Source organism: Pseudopipra pipra, chromosome Z (assembly GCF_036250125.1).
Source record: "Pseudopipra pipra isolate bDixPip1 chromosome Z, bDixPip1.hap1, whole genome shotgun sequence".
Classification (NCBI taxonomy): Eukaryota; Metazoa; Chordata; class Aves; order Passeriformes; family Pipridae; genus Pseudopipra; species Pseudopipra pipra.
In genome coordinates this window covers 45,139,091-45,156,718 of record NC_087581.1, presented here as the reverse complement: position 1 = coordinate 45,156,718, position 17,628 = coordinate 45,139,091, and the positions used below count along the sequence as shown (strand labels likewise).

At 38.2% G+C, this 17,628-nt stretch overlaps 1 protein-coding gene across 3 annotated transcripts in view; it reads left to right on the top strand.

Annotated features, from left to right (window-relative positions):
* The window catches only part of CAMK4 (calcium/calmodulin dependent protein kinase IV), a 154,153-nt gene that overhangs the window by 87,613 nt on the left and 48,912 nt on the right, over nucleotides 1-17,628 (top strand). For all 3 annotated transcript variants that reach the window (XM_064641470.1, XM_064641472.1, XM_064641471.1), the window contains one exon: nucleotides 9,618-9,690. In XM_064641470.1, coding sequence (XP_064497540.1) covers nucleotides 9,618-9,690 — 73 coding nt within the window. The remainder of the gene's footprint in view (nucleotides 1-9,617; nucleotides 9,691-17,628) is intronic.

Below are 17,628 nucleotides of genomic sequence, written 5' to 3'. Positions count from 1 at the left end.
CAGGTGTTGTTAATACTTAAAGTTCCTATGATTACAGCACCTCTGACATAAGTATTTTCAGTTTTTTCTGCCACTTTAATATAGATATACATAATCTGGATGCCAGATGAACTAGGAGGGATATACTTGTTAAATTAAATAGAAAGTTGATTAAGGCTTAGCTGAATTCCTTAATTATTACCATATTTAACTTTCATATTTGTTTGAAATGCAGAGAGTTTTAACAGCCCTGTGCAGGTGACAAGTCCAGGCATATATATATATGTACCCTATATATATATGTATATATATATATATACACACACACACACACATACATACATAATGCATATACACATACATACAGAAAGTCTCTGACTGACCCAAGTGCTAACTATGTCTTCTGTGCCTTGATTCAACACCTCTTCTGAAATTAATAAGTCACTTAGAATGTGAGTGCTTTGTACATTTTTTTAAATTGCTTTTTTCTCTGTGTACATTATGACAAGAGTGTAAAGTGAAGTCAGAATGTTTTAGGATGAAGTAAAGTTATCCTGAATATTTAGAGCACCAAAATGCTTGTCCTAAATGATGATAGAGGTGATTTTTTGATGAAAGCCTGAAAAGCAAATCCCTTTTAGATAACATACTTCTCAGTTCAACGCTGAAATTTAGCTGCTATCAAAAGGAATGTATCCCAGATCCAGACACCGTGAAAGAGGCCAGGAGGACTGGAAGGGTTGAATCTGAAATAATCCTGAACAGAATAACTGAATGATGTAAATACTCCTGTGAACTCGGACATAGAGGAATATAAGTACAATCTGTGTTGTGCAAGCTGTGCCCAGTTTCAGAAGCTGACGGTCAGTTGTTTCACTCTTATTGGGAAGTAGGTGATGTGCCAGAGTGAGCCCCAGTGAAATGTGTTTAAACTGTCATGGCAGCTACAACTGTGCTGGTTTGGCATGAAGAGGTGGAGCTGGCAGGTGGGTCACCTGAGCTCAAAGACTATTTTTCAACCATACATGGGCATCCAGGTCTTTGGGTTTTGTTTCTTAAATACCTCTGTAGTCTTCTTGTGTAAGCAATTCCAGTGACTCTCCAAATTAGGTTCAGTGTCAATATCAGGAAAACTTTCTATCTGCAAATTTGGCCAATATTTGTTTGCCTTGTCACCAGCAGGTAGGAAGAAGATGATTACTTTCTTCTTTACAGCAAACTTTATATCAAACTTTCAGGCATGGAAGACTGAGGAAGACTGTATTTTGTCAGCCCCAGCAATCTTTTGTCCCCAGTTATGTTTTCTGTGTGTCTGTTACCGATTTCCCCCACATTCCCACATCTTTCTCATATTGTAGTGCCCTCAGCAAGACAAAGAAATCCAATTAAAGCCTCAGCAGTTGTTGGCAGGGCAGCTTCATCAGCCCCTTCAGTGCAGCTCTCTTCCCCTCCCCAAGCCACTGCCTCTTTTTCAAGTTTTCAGTGGTCCTTCACTTTGCCCCCTCTCAGTTGCTCAGACAGGAGCTGTGACATGCTGCAGTTACTCAGTTTGTTGCATTGCCTCACACAGTCATTAACACAAAACTTTTGTATGAGGGAGGAGCTTGAGCAGCCATTTTATGAGCACTGTGGCTTCGTGACCTCTAGAAACAAAGACTCTTATTTTTTTAAAATATGTTCTGAAATTAAGCTCCTGAAAGATCAACTTGTTTATTTCAGTGGGTGCTATAGAAATGCTGAGTTGGAAGTGGAAGTTAAAGAGGGGAAAACAAACCCCAGTACAAGATACAAAAAATACACAATTTTCCTCTAAGTTCTCCTGCATGCCACATTTATCAGAGTGCCTCTTGTTTAATAACAATGAAGGGAAAAGAGTTTTCCTGAATGGCTGCATTTCATTTCTAAACAGAGTATTGAAGAAAAACTTCTAGTTTGTTTGACTTGGAGTCAGATCGAAACCCAGGTTTGTATTTTCCATTATCCTTCTTCAGATCAGGGGTAGGCGGTTTGAGTTGTTAGAGACAGTAACAGCTAGTCTGCTCTGGAATATGAAAATGATTGTATAATAAGGGAGAATCAGCAAACTGAAATAGAGCTACTTTTAAAAATATTTTATTACTCTTCAATTCTGTAGTATGGAAAATACACAAATATTTAAGAGGGAAACTTTATTTTTAACTAAACAAATGCATCAGAGCAACAAGGAATTGGCATCACCTCAGTACAAACATGAGCCAACAGATCTGTGAATCATTCATTGAGAAACTGTCTCATGTGGAAACCATTTTGCTACTGAATAGAGTGATGTAATTTTCTTTTCCTATTTCTGCTAGTTTTCAGTCTCACTTTAGCTTGTATAAAGCTTCTAATTTCATTTTAATTAAATACAAGAATTTACATAAGAATTAAGTGAATAGGTCAGAAAAATTTCTGTGAAAACCAAAACATTTTAGATAAATTACCATTTATTATGTAGAATCAAATATTTTTTTTAATTGTTAGCACATACTGGCATTGGAACACAACTTGTATTTATATAGGCCAGTGCCTTGTCTGAGACTGTAGGTGATGTAACATGATGCAGCCCACAGCTAAGATGTGGTGCAAGGATTTTGAGTAAAAGCCAGGTAGAAGCAGAATGAAAATGACCCTAAAAACAGTGACGGCTTTTATTGATGTCAGGATGTTTATAAAGAATAGTCTAAAAAGCAAATTCAGACATTGCTTAAAGAAAGAGAAACAATATTGGGAACTGATGTAATAAAAAATTTTATTGTTTTCAATGGCTAAACAGATTTAGCAGGACTTATGCAAGCCACATTATATGTTTCTAAATTCAGCTAATACTCAAGTGCTACCGACTGCACATTGTGGAGAAATAGGTTTTACAGCAGTAATATTAAATGATGGCTAAATATTGCAAGTTTTAGAGTAACTGTTTAGATTAATTGGCATAAAACTAAGTACACTTACCAATCTGAGGTAAGGATAGTAAGAAACAGACTTTACCTGCTCACATTTCAGGCAAAATTGGAGTATGGGTAGGGTGGCCCGTGTGGGAAGGAAGCAGAGAAAAAAAGCTAAGAATAGGAGAACTAGTACATGGAGAGCATGGGGGAGGAAAAAGTGAGTTTGTTAAAGTGGTAAGGTTTCAAATTTTCTTGATCGCTGGGAGTCGTGAGAACAGCTTGTGTTTAAAATTGAAGGAATATTCATTGCACTGAATTCTAATACCCAAGAAAAACAAATGAAAAATAGGTTTTGTTTTCAGGGTCAGGGAGCTGGTAAAAGTACCCATTTCTTGTGCTGTTTTGCTCCTCTTCTGTCTTGTTTCTTCCATCCCCCAGTGCCCTCAATTGCAGGTTTCAGGAGCTGCTCCAGTGAAAGGCCTGGAGTGGTTCTGTGGGCTGTGTGCCTGGGGAAGGATCAACATCCTTCCTCAGTCTTAGCTGAGAGGTCTCACTGTTACAGCAGCAGCAAGTGCTGACTGAGAATTTAAGATATGGGCAATCTCGCACAAAGAGGAGCATGCCATCAGTGACTATCCCAGTCTAATATCCTCTGGCACCAGATGAGTCCTCTCCTTAATCAAAGCTGATGGTTTTGATTTCTTTTTTTATCACTGCACTGTGCAAGCATTGTCTCTCTCGCTACACTTGGAAAGAGCTGGCCCTCTGTTTCATTACTCATTGAAAAATCCCAATCAAAACTTAGTCCTTTCCTTCTCTGAAATGTTCACTTGTTTGTTCTTGTAGGAAACTGACTGTTTCCACTTGCTTGACATGCTTGTCTTTAATCCCCAGACACATGTATTCCAGTGAACTGTAAAACTGTATATCAATATAATTTTAATACTCCTCTGAAAATTGATTCTAAAATCACACGTTGGGTTCCCCATCTCTTTCCTCACTTATTTTCAGATCCCATGTGTTTAGTTTAGTTTAGTTTAGCAGGACTTTTTTTTTGTTCCTACCATTAATAAAGTTTCTGCAGAACAAGTGTGCCCACTACTTTCCTCCCTTTACTGGGATACCCCACTGCTTTCAGTACATTTACACAGCTACAGTGAATTAAAGCATAGTACACCAAGTCCTAAGAAGAATGTCCCAAAAGGAATAAAATCCACTACACAGTGTGACCAAATTATACTGCTTGTTAGAGGGGTATGTTGAACACTGGTAAGACCTTATGCATCTGCTGATGTGGACCGATGAAGTTACACATAATGGAAACATTATAAGCAACAAAGCAAGCTCTGTAATTCTATGATGGAGAGTCTATACTGAAAACCATCTGCAAAAACTGAAGAATTTATATTGCAAGAAAACTGGAAATGCTCACAGGGAACAGAGGTGTTAGAAAGGCTGGTTGGAAGTTGGCAAGGATTACTGCAAATTATGAAACACTTGAACACATACGTGTTTGATCATGTGGAAGCTGTCAAAATCCAGTTACCCACTGTGTATAGGGAGAGCATGCATCAGGAGACACATTATACCATTTCCACAGGCTTGCTGGGCAGGGTAATGCTGAGGGTGGTTTTGCCCATCACTACATTTGTTACAGCTCCATTACTTGACAAGGCTTTTCTACCTCTGAGCGTCAGCAGCAGCTGAGAGCATTACAGTTGCTTTGATGGTGCAGCTGAGGGCTGTGGGCTGGGGGGCACAGGGAAATGGTTTATGTTGGGTGGCCGGACCCTACAGGGAGGCAGAGGTGCATCTCAGCACCCTGGGGACTGGGGCTGTTCTGAAAGGGCATCTCCATCTCTGCAGGTAGCAGGAAGGGGCAGAGAGGAGGGGGCCTTGGGAAGTACTTCACTGCTTCTCTGTATAGAATGAAGAACATTTGTCTCAAATATGTTCATGTGTGCTTGGAAAGACGAGATTAAAGTAGGTGGTGTCTTAGGAGACCTGTGGTTTGACGTCCATCAGTGGTTGGTCTGTTAAACATGTGTCTCACCACATATAAGTGTAAACAACTGAATAAGCATATTTCAGTGTGTGCACACAAGCATGAATGAAAAAGTGATTCTGCACAAACCAGCACTTCATTTTTGCTTGCTCTAGAATGTCTTAATTTTGGACTTCTGTCTTGAATTTCCTGGATCCTTGCAGCACCAAATTCAGTGTTTTTCAGAGGTTTTTTTTGTTTATTCTGTTTGACTTTAAGCATTTCTGGATTCCCAGATGTTTTTCTCAGTTTTTCTGTCAAGCAGTCTTTTGGTATACTTGGCTCTTCATTTGCGTATCAAAGAGAGTATTTAATTAGTTCCTTATTGTTGCTGTTCCTATCTTTCTGTCCTTTCAGCAAAGGTTTAATCTACCTCCAACCATAGTTTTCTTAAAGATCATTCTGCAAACTAGCTATAAATATCTGGGTTTGCTTCAATAATAACAAAATAAGTCATTTCTGCAAGTTTCCTTCCCATTATGGGGAAAAAGAGCAATGAGTCATTGTTAATCTGCAGGTTAAAATTGAAAATCCTTGTAAAGAAGCTTCGTTCATCTCAGGTAGGAGTGCTGTTATAAAGAAGCAAACTGGTACACCTACCATTTGTCTTATGTAAACTATTGCAAGGAAGATGCAAAAAATAGATATGCAAATGATCCCCCAGCATTACTACATGATCTGAACTACATGATAATCTTCTTCCAGTACTCTTCCTTGTTGTGTAATAACCAGGTTTTAGTTCTAAATCAGAGTGCCCTTAGAAATAAATTTTCATCTTTAGAAAGCAATATGTCTTTTTCATTAATTGCTGTTACAGTAGATTAGGTTTTCTATTGGCTAGATTATTATTAAGAATTAGATGTCTATTCTCAATAACTTCCATTTCTTGACTTCTGGAAAACTGGAAAGTTAACTGCATGTGACATAAGCTGTAATTGGCCTGACAGATTGGCCTGACAGAGTACGTTATTCATGTGTAACTCATGTTATTAGAGGATGGGTCAAATGCATTGCACAATAATTCTACAGTTTGTTTTCATTACTCTCCTGAAATATGGACCCACAATTCATTACATTTATTACTTTAAAGCGTAAATTTACCAAGGCTTATCTACAGTGTCTGTGGATTCTTCTGCTGTATATTTAATGTAAATAATGAGAGCAGCGTGCTATCCTTACCCCCATATACGGTCTAAGTCAGGGTGGGCTCCTCTTGAGGTCAACAAGAGGGCAGTCTTGAGCATCTCTTTGATCTCCTTTGCAGTGGTCAGGTAATTAGTGGTTTTCATTTCTGCATTAGTTGGGCATTGGCAGAAAGCTCAGAAACTCACCTCTTCTTTGGTTTTGTTGAATGGAGAAAAATACAAAGAAGTAGACTGCATTTAAGAGATGTATTTTTTTTTCCTTCCCCCAGTTTATCTGTTTGAAAAACATAGAAAAAGGATTATGTTGCCTTACTGTAAAATGAGAAAATTGTTGGATTAAGGGAGAAATGTAAATTGAATTGTAGCTACATTGCTTCATATTTCTCTGATCTTAGTCACATGTGTGACCCAGAGAACTGGAAATCCTGTTGAAACCTTAAAACCTGCCTCATATGTTCCTGAAGTCAGGTGCACAAGGTCATCCTGCACCTCTTGGACCCAATGAATGGGCAGGTGGGATACTACAGACAGGTATGCCTGGCTGACACTAAATACTTTACTTGAGTTCAAAAGGAGGAGGAATCAAAACTAGTATACCTGAGGGGAAAAAAAGAACTAAGCAAAAGCATCACTGGGGCTCAGGTCCCACCATGTAATCTAATAGAAGAGGATAATTCAGCCTGAAATAGCTAAGGAGGAATCTTACCTTCAAGTATAATGTAGCATTTTATTGTGTAATTTATGGCTTTTTGTAACCTCTTTCCTACACTTCACGCTAAAAGCCTAACATAATGGCTTCATGAGATAAGCTTTGCTTTGTTTTAACCTTGTGATGATAATTTCCAGTAAGGCTCTCCCTAACAGTTTAAACAGATGACCAAAGCAGAGAGGTACAAAAAAAATCAAAGGTGTTAAAGCAGCGCATATGTGATGTTAGCTATAGGGCTGCAAAAAACAAAAACAAAAACAAAAACCACCCAAAAAACCCAACCCAAACAAATTTCTAGAAATAAGGCCGAGGAATTATGCAGCTAAGAAATCATGGTGAAATAGAAGAGCTGCTCGAGAGGAATTACTTGCTGCTACTGATGCCACAGAAGTTCTCTATCAACCTGCACCTCAGGAAGCCTCCCATCATCCCCATATCACCATTGGCCAATCAGGGCTTAAATCAGTCCAGCAGTTTAATTACCTAGGTAGCCTCATCTCCTAAGACAGTAAGATTGACAGAGAGATAGACAACAGGTTAGCAAAGGCATATAGTGCCTTCAGAAAGCTTCATAAAAGAGTTTGGCGAAATAAACACCTGAAGAAAAGTACAAAGATCAGTGTTTACAGAGCCATTGTGCTGTCTACTCTCTTATATGGATCCAAATCATGGGTCATCTACCGCCACCACCTGCGACTCCTAGAACGCTTCCATCAACTCTGTCTCCGTACAATCCTAAACATCCACTAGTCAGATTATGTGACTAATACATCTGTTCTAGAACAAGCAGCAGTCACAAGTATTGAGGCCATGTTGCTGAGAACACAGCTGTGATGGGCAGGGCACATCTCCAGGATGAAGGACCACCGCCTCCCTAAGATCTTGCTTTACCGTGAACTTGCCACTGGCTGCTGCATGAAAGGAGCCCCGAATAGAAGATACAAGGACTCCCTGAAACAACATCTCAGCCTTGGCCATATTGATCATCATAACTGGTCTACTCTGGCCTCCAATCAGGAGGTCTGGAGACACACCATCCATAACGCTGCTGCTTCCTTTGAGAACACACGCAGGATCACTCTTGAGGAGAAAAGACAACGCAGAAAGAATCGTGTGTTGCAGAATATAACACCTAAGGAGTCTTTCTGCTGTGCCTTTTGCAACCGGACGTGCCTGTCTCGTATTTGCCTTTTTAGCCACCAGCGTGCTTGTGACAACTGTGGGTAGAGCCCTTCCCAAATCTTCGTTCCCGAAGCCTAGCCATGATGGTGATGATGATGATGTCACATCAATAGACTTAGTTATCTGTGAACATGATGAATGTTAAGGTAAAGCAATTGTAGCCAATTAGGAATATCCCTGAATAGACTATTTTCCACAGTGTATCAGTTTCTGTTGGAGTACTATCTTTGCATTGTTTCTTATTGCACCTGATCTTCTAATGAGCATGTAGTAGTGCTTTTCATATGTACATTAGTCAACACCTTTCACATCAGCTTTTGTGAAGCTATGAGGTGTTCCACTGATGGCAACTAAATATGAGTCTATTGTTACAGAGAAAGGAAGTGATAAAAAGTTACTGCAAAGCAGGAGCAGTGGGGCGAAAGAGGTATAGGCTTCTTGCCACCAGAGAGTCTTTTTATGGACCTTAGGCAGAAGGTCTTTCCAGTGACTTCTGACTTCAGATATTACAAGCTTCTTGCTGTATTGCTTTGTGGGGATTTTAGGGTATTGTTTTGTAAAACTGGCTTGTGTGCTTGCAGGACATAACTTTGAAAAACCTCTCATAGGCACCACTGGTTCTGTTTCTAGACAAGACCTGGCTATGCTGTCTCTTTAAAGTGACTGTCTGAGGGAGAATTATTGTAGTTCACAAATACTGTGCACAGTTAAAAACAACAGTAAAAAGACTGTTGGGTGTCGTAACCATGATATTGTCCATCTTAATGATAGATCCTTTTTTTATTAACTTCTCATGTGTAATTGTGCAAATCTGTATCTTCTGCTGGCTCTGTTTAACTGCACTGTGCATTTATAATGTTTCATTCTCTAATGGCAGTTCTTGCAGAACTTAAGTGTTTTCATCATGGTAAGGTTCCAGGGAGATAATACTGAAGAAGAAAGTTGAAAGTTTCTTTATTTTGCAAGACTGAACTGATGTAAAAGCAAAGGGAGAAAAGAATATGGATTTGCAGGACCTTCACAATCCATAAATTGCTGGACTCCCCATAAGCACCACATGATCAACACATTACAAAATCAAGCTATCACATCTCATCTCTACAAAATAAGCATAGCATACTGGCTGTTTATGTTAAGAAGAAAGAAAAAGGTAGTTTTAGTTGTAATGAAACTGTTTCTTTGACTGCAGCAGCCCCAGTTTTCTACTGAGGGGGGAAAAAAGGCAATTATTCAGCACATTTCACTTGAGGGATAATTTGAAACTAATGAACCCTTTCTCTTGAATAATTCAGATCTGTGTGTGTTTTGTTTCATAAAGGGCTAGCTAAATTGAGGGGGACTAAGTTAAATATAAAAGTGAAAAAACAGTTCCTAAAGGATGTCTAGTTTTGTCTGAGAGTAATTCAGACCAGAACCTTTGAACTGAGTATGTACGTATTACAAGCATCTTACTTAGTTGATATTTTATCACCTGTTTTTCATTTAACTGGGTAACTTAAATTGCAAAAAGGTTGTTTTTAAGTCTTTTGGGGGCACTCTAGAGTCCTGGTCATATTTAAATTTGATTGCTTGCTATCTCATTTTTGAAAAAGAAGCCTCTGCCTGCACTGTTTATTTACCTTAATGCTTAATCCTTTTTTTTTCTGTAGGATTGTGGAAAAGGGTTACTACAGTGAACGAGATGCTGCTGATGCTGTTAAACAAATTCTGGAGGCTGTTGCTGTGAGTATTGTCATCATATGCTCAGCACCTGATCTTTCACCTTTAGTGGTTCAATAAATACTTATGTGTGAAACAGGCAGAGTTTACTGGAGACAATCTACATGATAATGTTGTACTGAATTTTTTTTAAGGTAGTGGCACTTTGAAGGGCAAGAAGTGACTTTGTATGGCAACATTTTTAATGCACTAAGTCACCTGTTACAGCGGAATGTGTGCTCTGTCCAGTCTCTGCTGTGGAATTCAGCACCGGTTGTTTTAGCCCCAAAAGTAGTTTGAAGTCACTGACACTTGCATAGCTCATTTTGTTTTGACAAGTATGTCATAGTAACTTATTTGGAGGCTTAAACAAAAGAAAGTGCAGTACTTTTCATCTCAAAAGGATAATAGATCAGCTGAATGTGTTATCTGATGTGAAGAGTCACAAAAATTTAAGTCAGAGACTCCTGCAGAATATTGCCATGAAAATAGTTATGCTTCATTTGCAGTTGTTGCCTTAAGGTGACCCATCACAAGTTTTGCCACTATGAAGAAGCATTTATACAAAAAAGGCTCTTTGGAAGGAAGTGGCCACAGCACTAAGCCTCCCAGAGTTCAAGAGATGTTTGGACAATGCTCTCAGGCACACGGTGTGATTCTTGGGGCTGCCCTGAGCAGTGCTGGGAGCTGGACTTTGATGATCCTTGTGGGTCCCTTCCAACTCAGGATATTCTATGATGCAAAGTGTGGACTACTGTGAAAAGTGCATAGTGTAGATTGCAACATATCTAATAAAAAACCAACTCTTCTTGCTTATCATATTGCATATACATGCTCAGAACGAAAGTAATATTGAGAGAAAGCAGAATAAGAATTGGTGCCAGTAGTTTATGCAGTTTCTAATATACCTTCTTCCTCTATATTTTTTGTGATTTTCAAATAATTTTGTACAGCTATTTCACATTCTGTCACTTTCAGAAAGTTATAAAGATTCTTGAGGCAAGAAGATGAAGGCTTCTAGTGTCTACATAAAATGTTTCCATACATTATCTGTTCTTCTTAGTCACTTGTAGCTCTTCCATCTAACTTCACACCAGACATTCTCCAAAACAGCTATCAGATGCTGGGAAAGTACTTAAGAAATTAATTTGTCAAATATCTAGTCTGTATACTAGCACCAATCACTTCCAGAACAGAAGAAAGGAAACATGTTGGACAAGGAAAAAGTATTCCAGTTGGGACTCTTGAAGGCTTTCAGACAAGTAACAATATAGAGGCAATTTTACTTTATGAAACTAAGATGTTATCAAGGCCCCAAGAGAGATGGATACTAAAGATTTTGCGTTCTGCTGTGCCTGACAGTCTGACTTCAGAGTCAGCAGGTGATATTTTGGATTTTATCCAGTGGCGCTGTGTAGTTGTCGGCAGCAGATGAAGGTGCTTTGGGATAAAGCAGCCTGGTAGCAAAAAGACTGGAAAGATCTTGGAGTCAGAGGTGTGTAAGTAGTGCAGATGGAACTTGCCTGACTTTTGGTATACTTCCAGACTGTCAACCTTTTCAAATAAAGTACAGCTGTTGACCACATGGGGAAAAGAGAGGTCAGCCTGAAGGGCTCATTTGAAGGATCTGTACAGATCATCTGAGGAGATAGTGCCAGAGAAGCTGCCCCTGAGAATGGGCTGGCGGTCGTGACTGACCTCTGTGGAAGGTGTCTAGAGATGAGGAGATTACTTGTTACATCAGTAATTCAGAGAAGGAACAGGCCAATTTGGGCATATTTCCCTGGGATGGTAACAAAATACTTCAATGTAAAAAGCTGCTATAAATCATGGTTTGGTATTATTTGTAAGCCTGTTCATGCTAAATAAGATGTGAGAACTACTGTTTACTACACTAACTACACATACTGCAAGACCATGCATGTTCACTTCATGTTACTTTCTGAATGATCTGATGTTTACTGAGTCACTCTTATTCAAAGAAATCTAAATTATGTATTTTAATTCACAGCATAATGTCTTTGCATAAACTTTTAAAATTGGTTCAGATTATTATTTTATGACCAACTTTTTCTCTCAGTTGAAGTGCCCCAGTTAAGATTGTTCTACATTATTTAACATTCTTTTTGCAAAAAAAAGAAAGATGATGATCAAGTTCTGCTGAAAGATATTTCAGGAGGTGTTTCAGCTCTTTATTTTAAAAGCCAGAAACCAGATGAAAATCTTCAGTTTCTATGAGTTGTAGTAACTTGGCTGAACTAAATGGAATAGTGATGTGTGAAAACTAAAATGCTCACCTTTATATGTAAGCAATAATTTGGATTTCTGTGGATCCTTGTACTAGATCCCTAGCTAGGATGAACTATATCCACTTCTGCTCTTATGGCTGAAACTGAACATCTAAGACAAAGTTGGAAAGCCGTGGAAGTGTCAATTCCCAGCTTGGGATCTTTGCAGCCCAGCTGAAGCACTGTGATAGATTGGGGCAGTAAACTTGACAGAATGGTGTTTGTGAGAAGAAAAGGAATTATTGTTAGAAACCGGAAAATGCTACTGCAGCAGAATAATCTATCCAAAATATAGGGAAACATGTCCATAGATCATTCTTAAAACCAAATATTGGTACAATCTGCAAAATAGATAATGCTAATGAGCACCCTCCTGGCACAACCACAGGCATTTTGACATACGCAATTTTTACTAATTGCTCTTATTAAAAACAGTATTCAGCCTTCCTCTTTGCTGAGCTCTCTTGGACTAATTGTTTTATCAGTCCCTTTTTAAGGGCTGTTACTACTCTAGTTATGGATCTGTCCTCTCAGTGGATCACTGACATAAGGAGATATTATGCCTTTATATAGCAAAGGTTTTTTGAGACAAGTCTAAAGGATTTGGTCAAAAGTGTAGAGTGGTACATTAAAAGCACATAAGCATTTTTTGTTCAATTCCTTGTGCAATTCCTTTTGAAATTGTTAAACCAAATGGACTTACTTTCTTAAAAAGAAAATCATAAAGCTTCTAGGTCTGTTTGTTTTTTATAATACCTCAGTACCTATAAGCCTACCTCTGATGGGCTTATCAAGAATTAATCAAGCAGCCAGAGCAGAACACAGAAAATTAATCCTAATCTTCATGTCACAAACCATCATAAATACATCCAACATCTGTCCTCCCAAGATCAGAGAAAATAACAAAGCCAGTACTGTTTTGTAGACCTCTGCATTCATTTTGCCCTTTTTTATGATTTTTCTTTCTGTTGTTTACAGTTGATCCGGTGTTCCCAGTCAATGGGGGGACAAATTACCCTTTTTTTCTTCTCTCTCTTCTGCACTTTTCCATTATTCTTCCATTATTCTTCAAGCCGGGAGATAGCTTCATTCATAAGATGAAAGGTTTGTACAAAACTAGGTCAAATCAGCGTTCATCTTTTTAGCTCTTTTGCTGTGCTATGCAGAACAGGTTTTGTTGCTATGTGACATCTCAGAACAGGGTGAGTTTCAATCCTAAAAGAGGATGCATTTGAGGGCAGTCTATCTTAGCACATCATTTCTGTCCTGAGCCATTCTTGCAGAATGAGTGATTGATGTTGTGATATTCAAATAATCCTTGAAATAATGCTCTCAAAAAGTCTATTGCACATTTCTGTAAGAGATATCTATTTTTTAGCTGGTCAAACTGAAGAAAATTACTCTGATTTTTAAGTGTACTTTGTCACTAAATATAAGCACTGTTTCTGCTTGCCTATTCTGCATTAGAGTCAAAGTCATAGCTTTCTGCTTGAGGGTTAAATTACTCTTTTCATTTCATTTAAGTTTAATTTTTAAGTTAGGGTAGTTACTAACATACCTACCATATATAGTTTTGAATTCATCCAGCAGTCTTTAAGTTAATTTCCAATCACATTTTACAATAGTTTGTTTTCTTATGACTGGCTATTATCTTGCCTAGATAGGAGGATTTTCCTGAAGTTATATGTGGGATCCCCTCTGTTTCTATTATCTTATTTAAATTTTCTACCCTTTCAATCTTCACTGTATGGCTACACTTCTGTTCACTTCCTTGTCATCTCAAATTCACAGGAAGCACACTGAATTCTCAGCTGTGGTTGCAGAGCCTGAGGGCAGTCAAGCAATTTGCAGGTTTGAGAGAGAAAACCTAGATTAAATGTTTCTATTCATTTCAGCAAGTTTTGATCTGTCTGATAATGAGCTATATGTTAGTAGGTAAGAACGTACTACGAATGTGCAGCTTGCAAGTATATTTTACAGTTCCTGAGGCACTGGTGTGTCTGACAATTAGAGTTTAGGCCAAATGAGGTAGGCAGACTTCTAAGGACAGGCTGAGGCACAAGCAAATTCATTTAGGTATTTGGTGGTTTTGGCATTCAAAGAAAAGTGTACAATGTATAAAGATTATGAAGAGGTTTCATGTTTTCTGTACAGCCATTGAGTTGTGCTTACTGGAGATAGAGGCAACCAATGGATTTAGGTGAACTTAACCAAGGTGCATCAAAAAATTCTGAAATTTTGAACAAGGCAAGTGTTACATCACCAATATATACTTAGCAAGGCACACTATTAAGAAGAATAAGTGGACAAATTGGAAAGAAACCTGGAGCTCAGTTCTGTGGAAAATGAAGAGAATGGCAAGGATGCCTAGGTATAACAGCACAGAATAAAGACCTGTTTAAAATAGTAACAAATCTTGGGAGTGCTGTGTGTAAGAGGAGGAATCCTATGCATAGTTGTAGATATTGAAGAACATTGACTCTCTCTTTAGATTTTGCAAAAGATTTCCATTTCATTAGAGGAGGCATTTGTATCTTCAGATGTCTCCCTGGGTGTCTTTGAGTCTCCCTCTGGCAGTAGAGAGTGGTTTTCTGAGTCTGTTCCTGGCATAGGTGTTGATATCCATAAGGATGTGGTTAGGAAACAGCAGTTGTTCTGATCTAAAGCAACCCAGCAACCTCTGCTTTTCTGATGGGGAAAGAAAGGGAAATGTAAATTTTTTCGTCAATTTTCAGTATGTTTGCTGAAAATAGTATTTCAGTAACTTGCAGGTTTAGGCCAGATTCAGTGTGGTTTTTGGTTGTTATTAAGAGGACCAATGCTTGATACTGTAAGACAAGGAGCAATTTGCTGTTCCAGCTGCAATTCTTTGCTCAGGATTATGACGTTGTATTGTATTTCCTGACAGTATGGGAATACACTTTTGCCATTCCTCTTCTGACACACTTACAGGAACAGGAGGAAAAGCACAGAGATTTTTGATTTCGAAGTTCAGATTTCATTTGTGCTCTGGAACACTCTTCACTTTGGGAAATTTGCATGGCAATGTTTTGGAGTAAAAGGCAGTTGAACACTGAGTTCAAAAGAGGCACAGCAACTCTCTGCAGTTAAGAGCACCATTTGAAATGTAATTGGGGAAATCTATTTTGAGGACACTTAGTTCTTCTCTTCCTTAGAAGAAAGGTTGCCTATATGCAGGAGAAATTCTGTATTGCTTCTATGGCAATCCACACAGGGAAAAACACAGCATAGAAAACCTAGACACTCAACCAGTTTGCTTTCTTTGTGCTAATTCTTCAGCTATCTCCCGTCACTGAGGTAGTGTTGGAGCACTGTTAACCTTAAGCTTGCCTGGGAGGTGAGGATTACTCACAGAAACTGAACTTGAATCTTCCAGGAAATGTGGTGTGGATACCTGTGTCCCTGAGCTGGGAGTTTTTCAGAGTAGTTATTGCCAGTGACTCAAAAGATTCAAAAGCTGTCTTGGTCATTCTGATTTTTGCAATAAAGCAGATCTTGGAGTGTTTGGTGCCCTTTTTTGGTGGATGAAACACCAAGTCTTTAGTATACCTTTTCCCTACAAGATTATAGCTTAAAATATCCTGGAAAAATTACTCTGTAGATATATTATATTGTATTACATTGCCTGCCATATTCCTCCCTATATTTTTGTTGTTGTGTTTTGCTTGTTTTATACTTTTCCATATCATGTGTTGGGGAGTTCTGCACTTCAGTCGTTTCAAAGGGGTTGCAGGTGCAAATCACATGCAAAATGTGATTATTATTACATTACATATTTATGTGATTATTATTACAGCCTCTTCATCTTTTTTAAGCTAATTTCCTCTCAGAAAACTCCTGATAGCATAACTTTACCCAGCAGCAGGCTTTGCTCTCCGATGTCCTTCTGTCATGAAACCTTGTTCAGTGTGCTCCCTAGCTGCCACCTAGTTACCTAAAACTGTGGTCTACAAAGAAAAACCAGAAGAATAAGTACAAAACTACATGTTTCTGGTCAGAGCAGCTGTTAGTACTGGCTGCTGTTGTTTCAGACAATCCTCTTATTGTCAGGAGAAGGACTGGAAGATAAAAAATCTTTGATCTTCCCTGGACCACATGAAAAGAAGAAGAACCTTTTGCAAGTGCAGCTGTCTTCTGGTGTCCTGTCACCTTGAGGAGTAAGACATAACCAAACCAAAACAAAGTGCCCTTTCTACCCTTCTTGACTGGGCAATATTTTGACTTGGCTTGTTGATAAGGATAAATTGGAAAACCAACTCTTCTGTGCGACCAGCCACATACTCAGCCTGACTTGCAGGAATGCCTTTCTGCAGCTCTGGTGTTGACACTGCTAAGTGCTCTCCATCCAAGAAGCAACAGTAATTTCATAGCACTGTTGGTTCCTGTCCTGTTCCTGATAAACACCAAAGGAAAGGCTTTTTCAAATTGCATTAACTGTAATAATTAGGTTAGATACCAAATGTTTTGAAGCTATTTAGATCAAAAGTTGAAGACCTACCACCTGAATATTAATGCAGTGGTGTTTGTGCACTCATATGTCACATTTCATTACTTCCTCTGGTATCTTCAGCTATGATCACTCCTAGCAACACACCTGAGCAACTAGGTTTCTGTGAAATACTGTCTTTGCTTACAAATTGTTAATGTCAAAAATTTCATGTTAAGGACAACTACATGGCATATGGCAGTAGGCCTTGCACAAATTGTGCATATGAAGCTCTGCATGGTTCAGAAATCAGGTACATGCTTTCATCCATTTCCAGTTAAAGGCCCCTCTGGAATTAAGCTTAAGTGAATAAGACATTTGCATATGTACCTGATATGCAAGCATGCTGCACGTAAATCTGAGAACTTTAAAATAACACTGAGAACATCTGTTTTTTATACAAACAAATTTACTAAAATAGATGCAAAGCTGTAATTACAAATTGGTCTCTCTCATCTGTTAAACCATTGAAATTTACTTTTGCTTAACTGAAAGATATTTTGTTTTCTGAAAGAGCTAAAAATATATTCTGATATGTAAGCCTCCATAGTGTCAGTTTTATCTGCTTTATTAAACTGATTTTGTGGATGTGACAAAATTATATATACTTAATATAGTATTCAACATGACAGTATTCATAATAATTACTAACTACATATACAATAGCTGTACTTCATGAGTTATAAAGAAATGCCTGGCCTGAAGATGGATATGTAAATGAAAGGACTTTCAAAAAGCCTCAAAGCAACATTTCTGTGATACACAAAATTACATAAGGAATGTCACAGCAGATACACTGCTTCTACCAACTGATTTAACAAAGTTTGGGTAACTGACAGGTATTCCGAACTCCTTGTGAAGTCTTGTTCTGAAGAAAGGTAAGAGACAGTGACTAAAAAGGATACTATAATAGGGACAGATTATTGCAAAGAGTTTCACAGTACACTTGAATTCACAGTAAGGGAAGAGAACATATACAATTGTTATTTTTAGTATTTATAGTAATTTATATTTTAATATTATAATTATTTTTGTGTAGGCAAATGACAGCATGAGGAAAAATATAGAGATATGTCTCCATAATGAGAGTCATATACCATCTGCTGTGATCTTGCTTGTAGCCTCCTGAAAGAGTATAAATAACCAGTTTAATAGAGGTTGTATTAG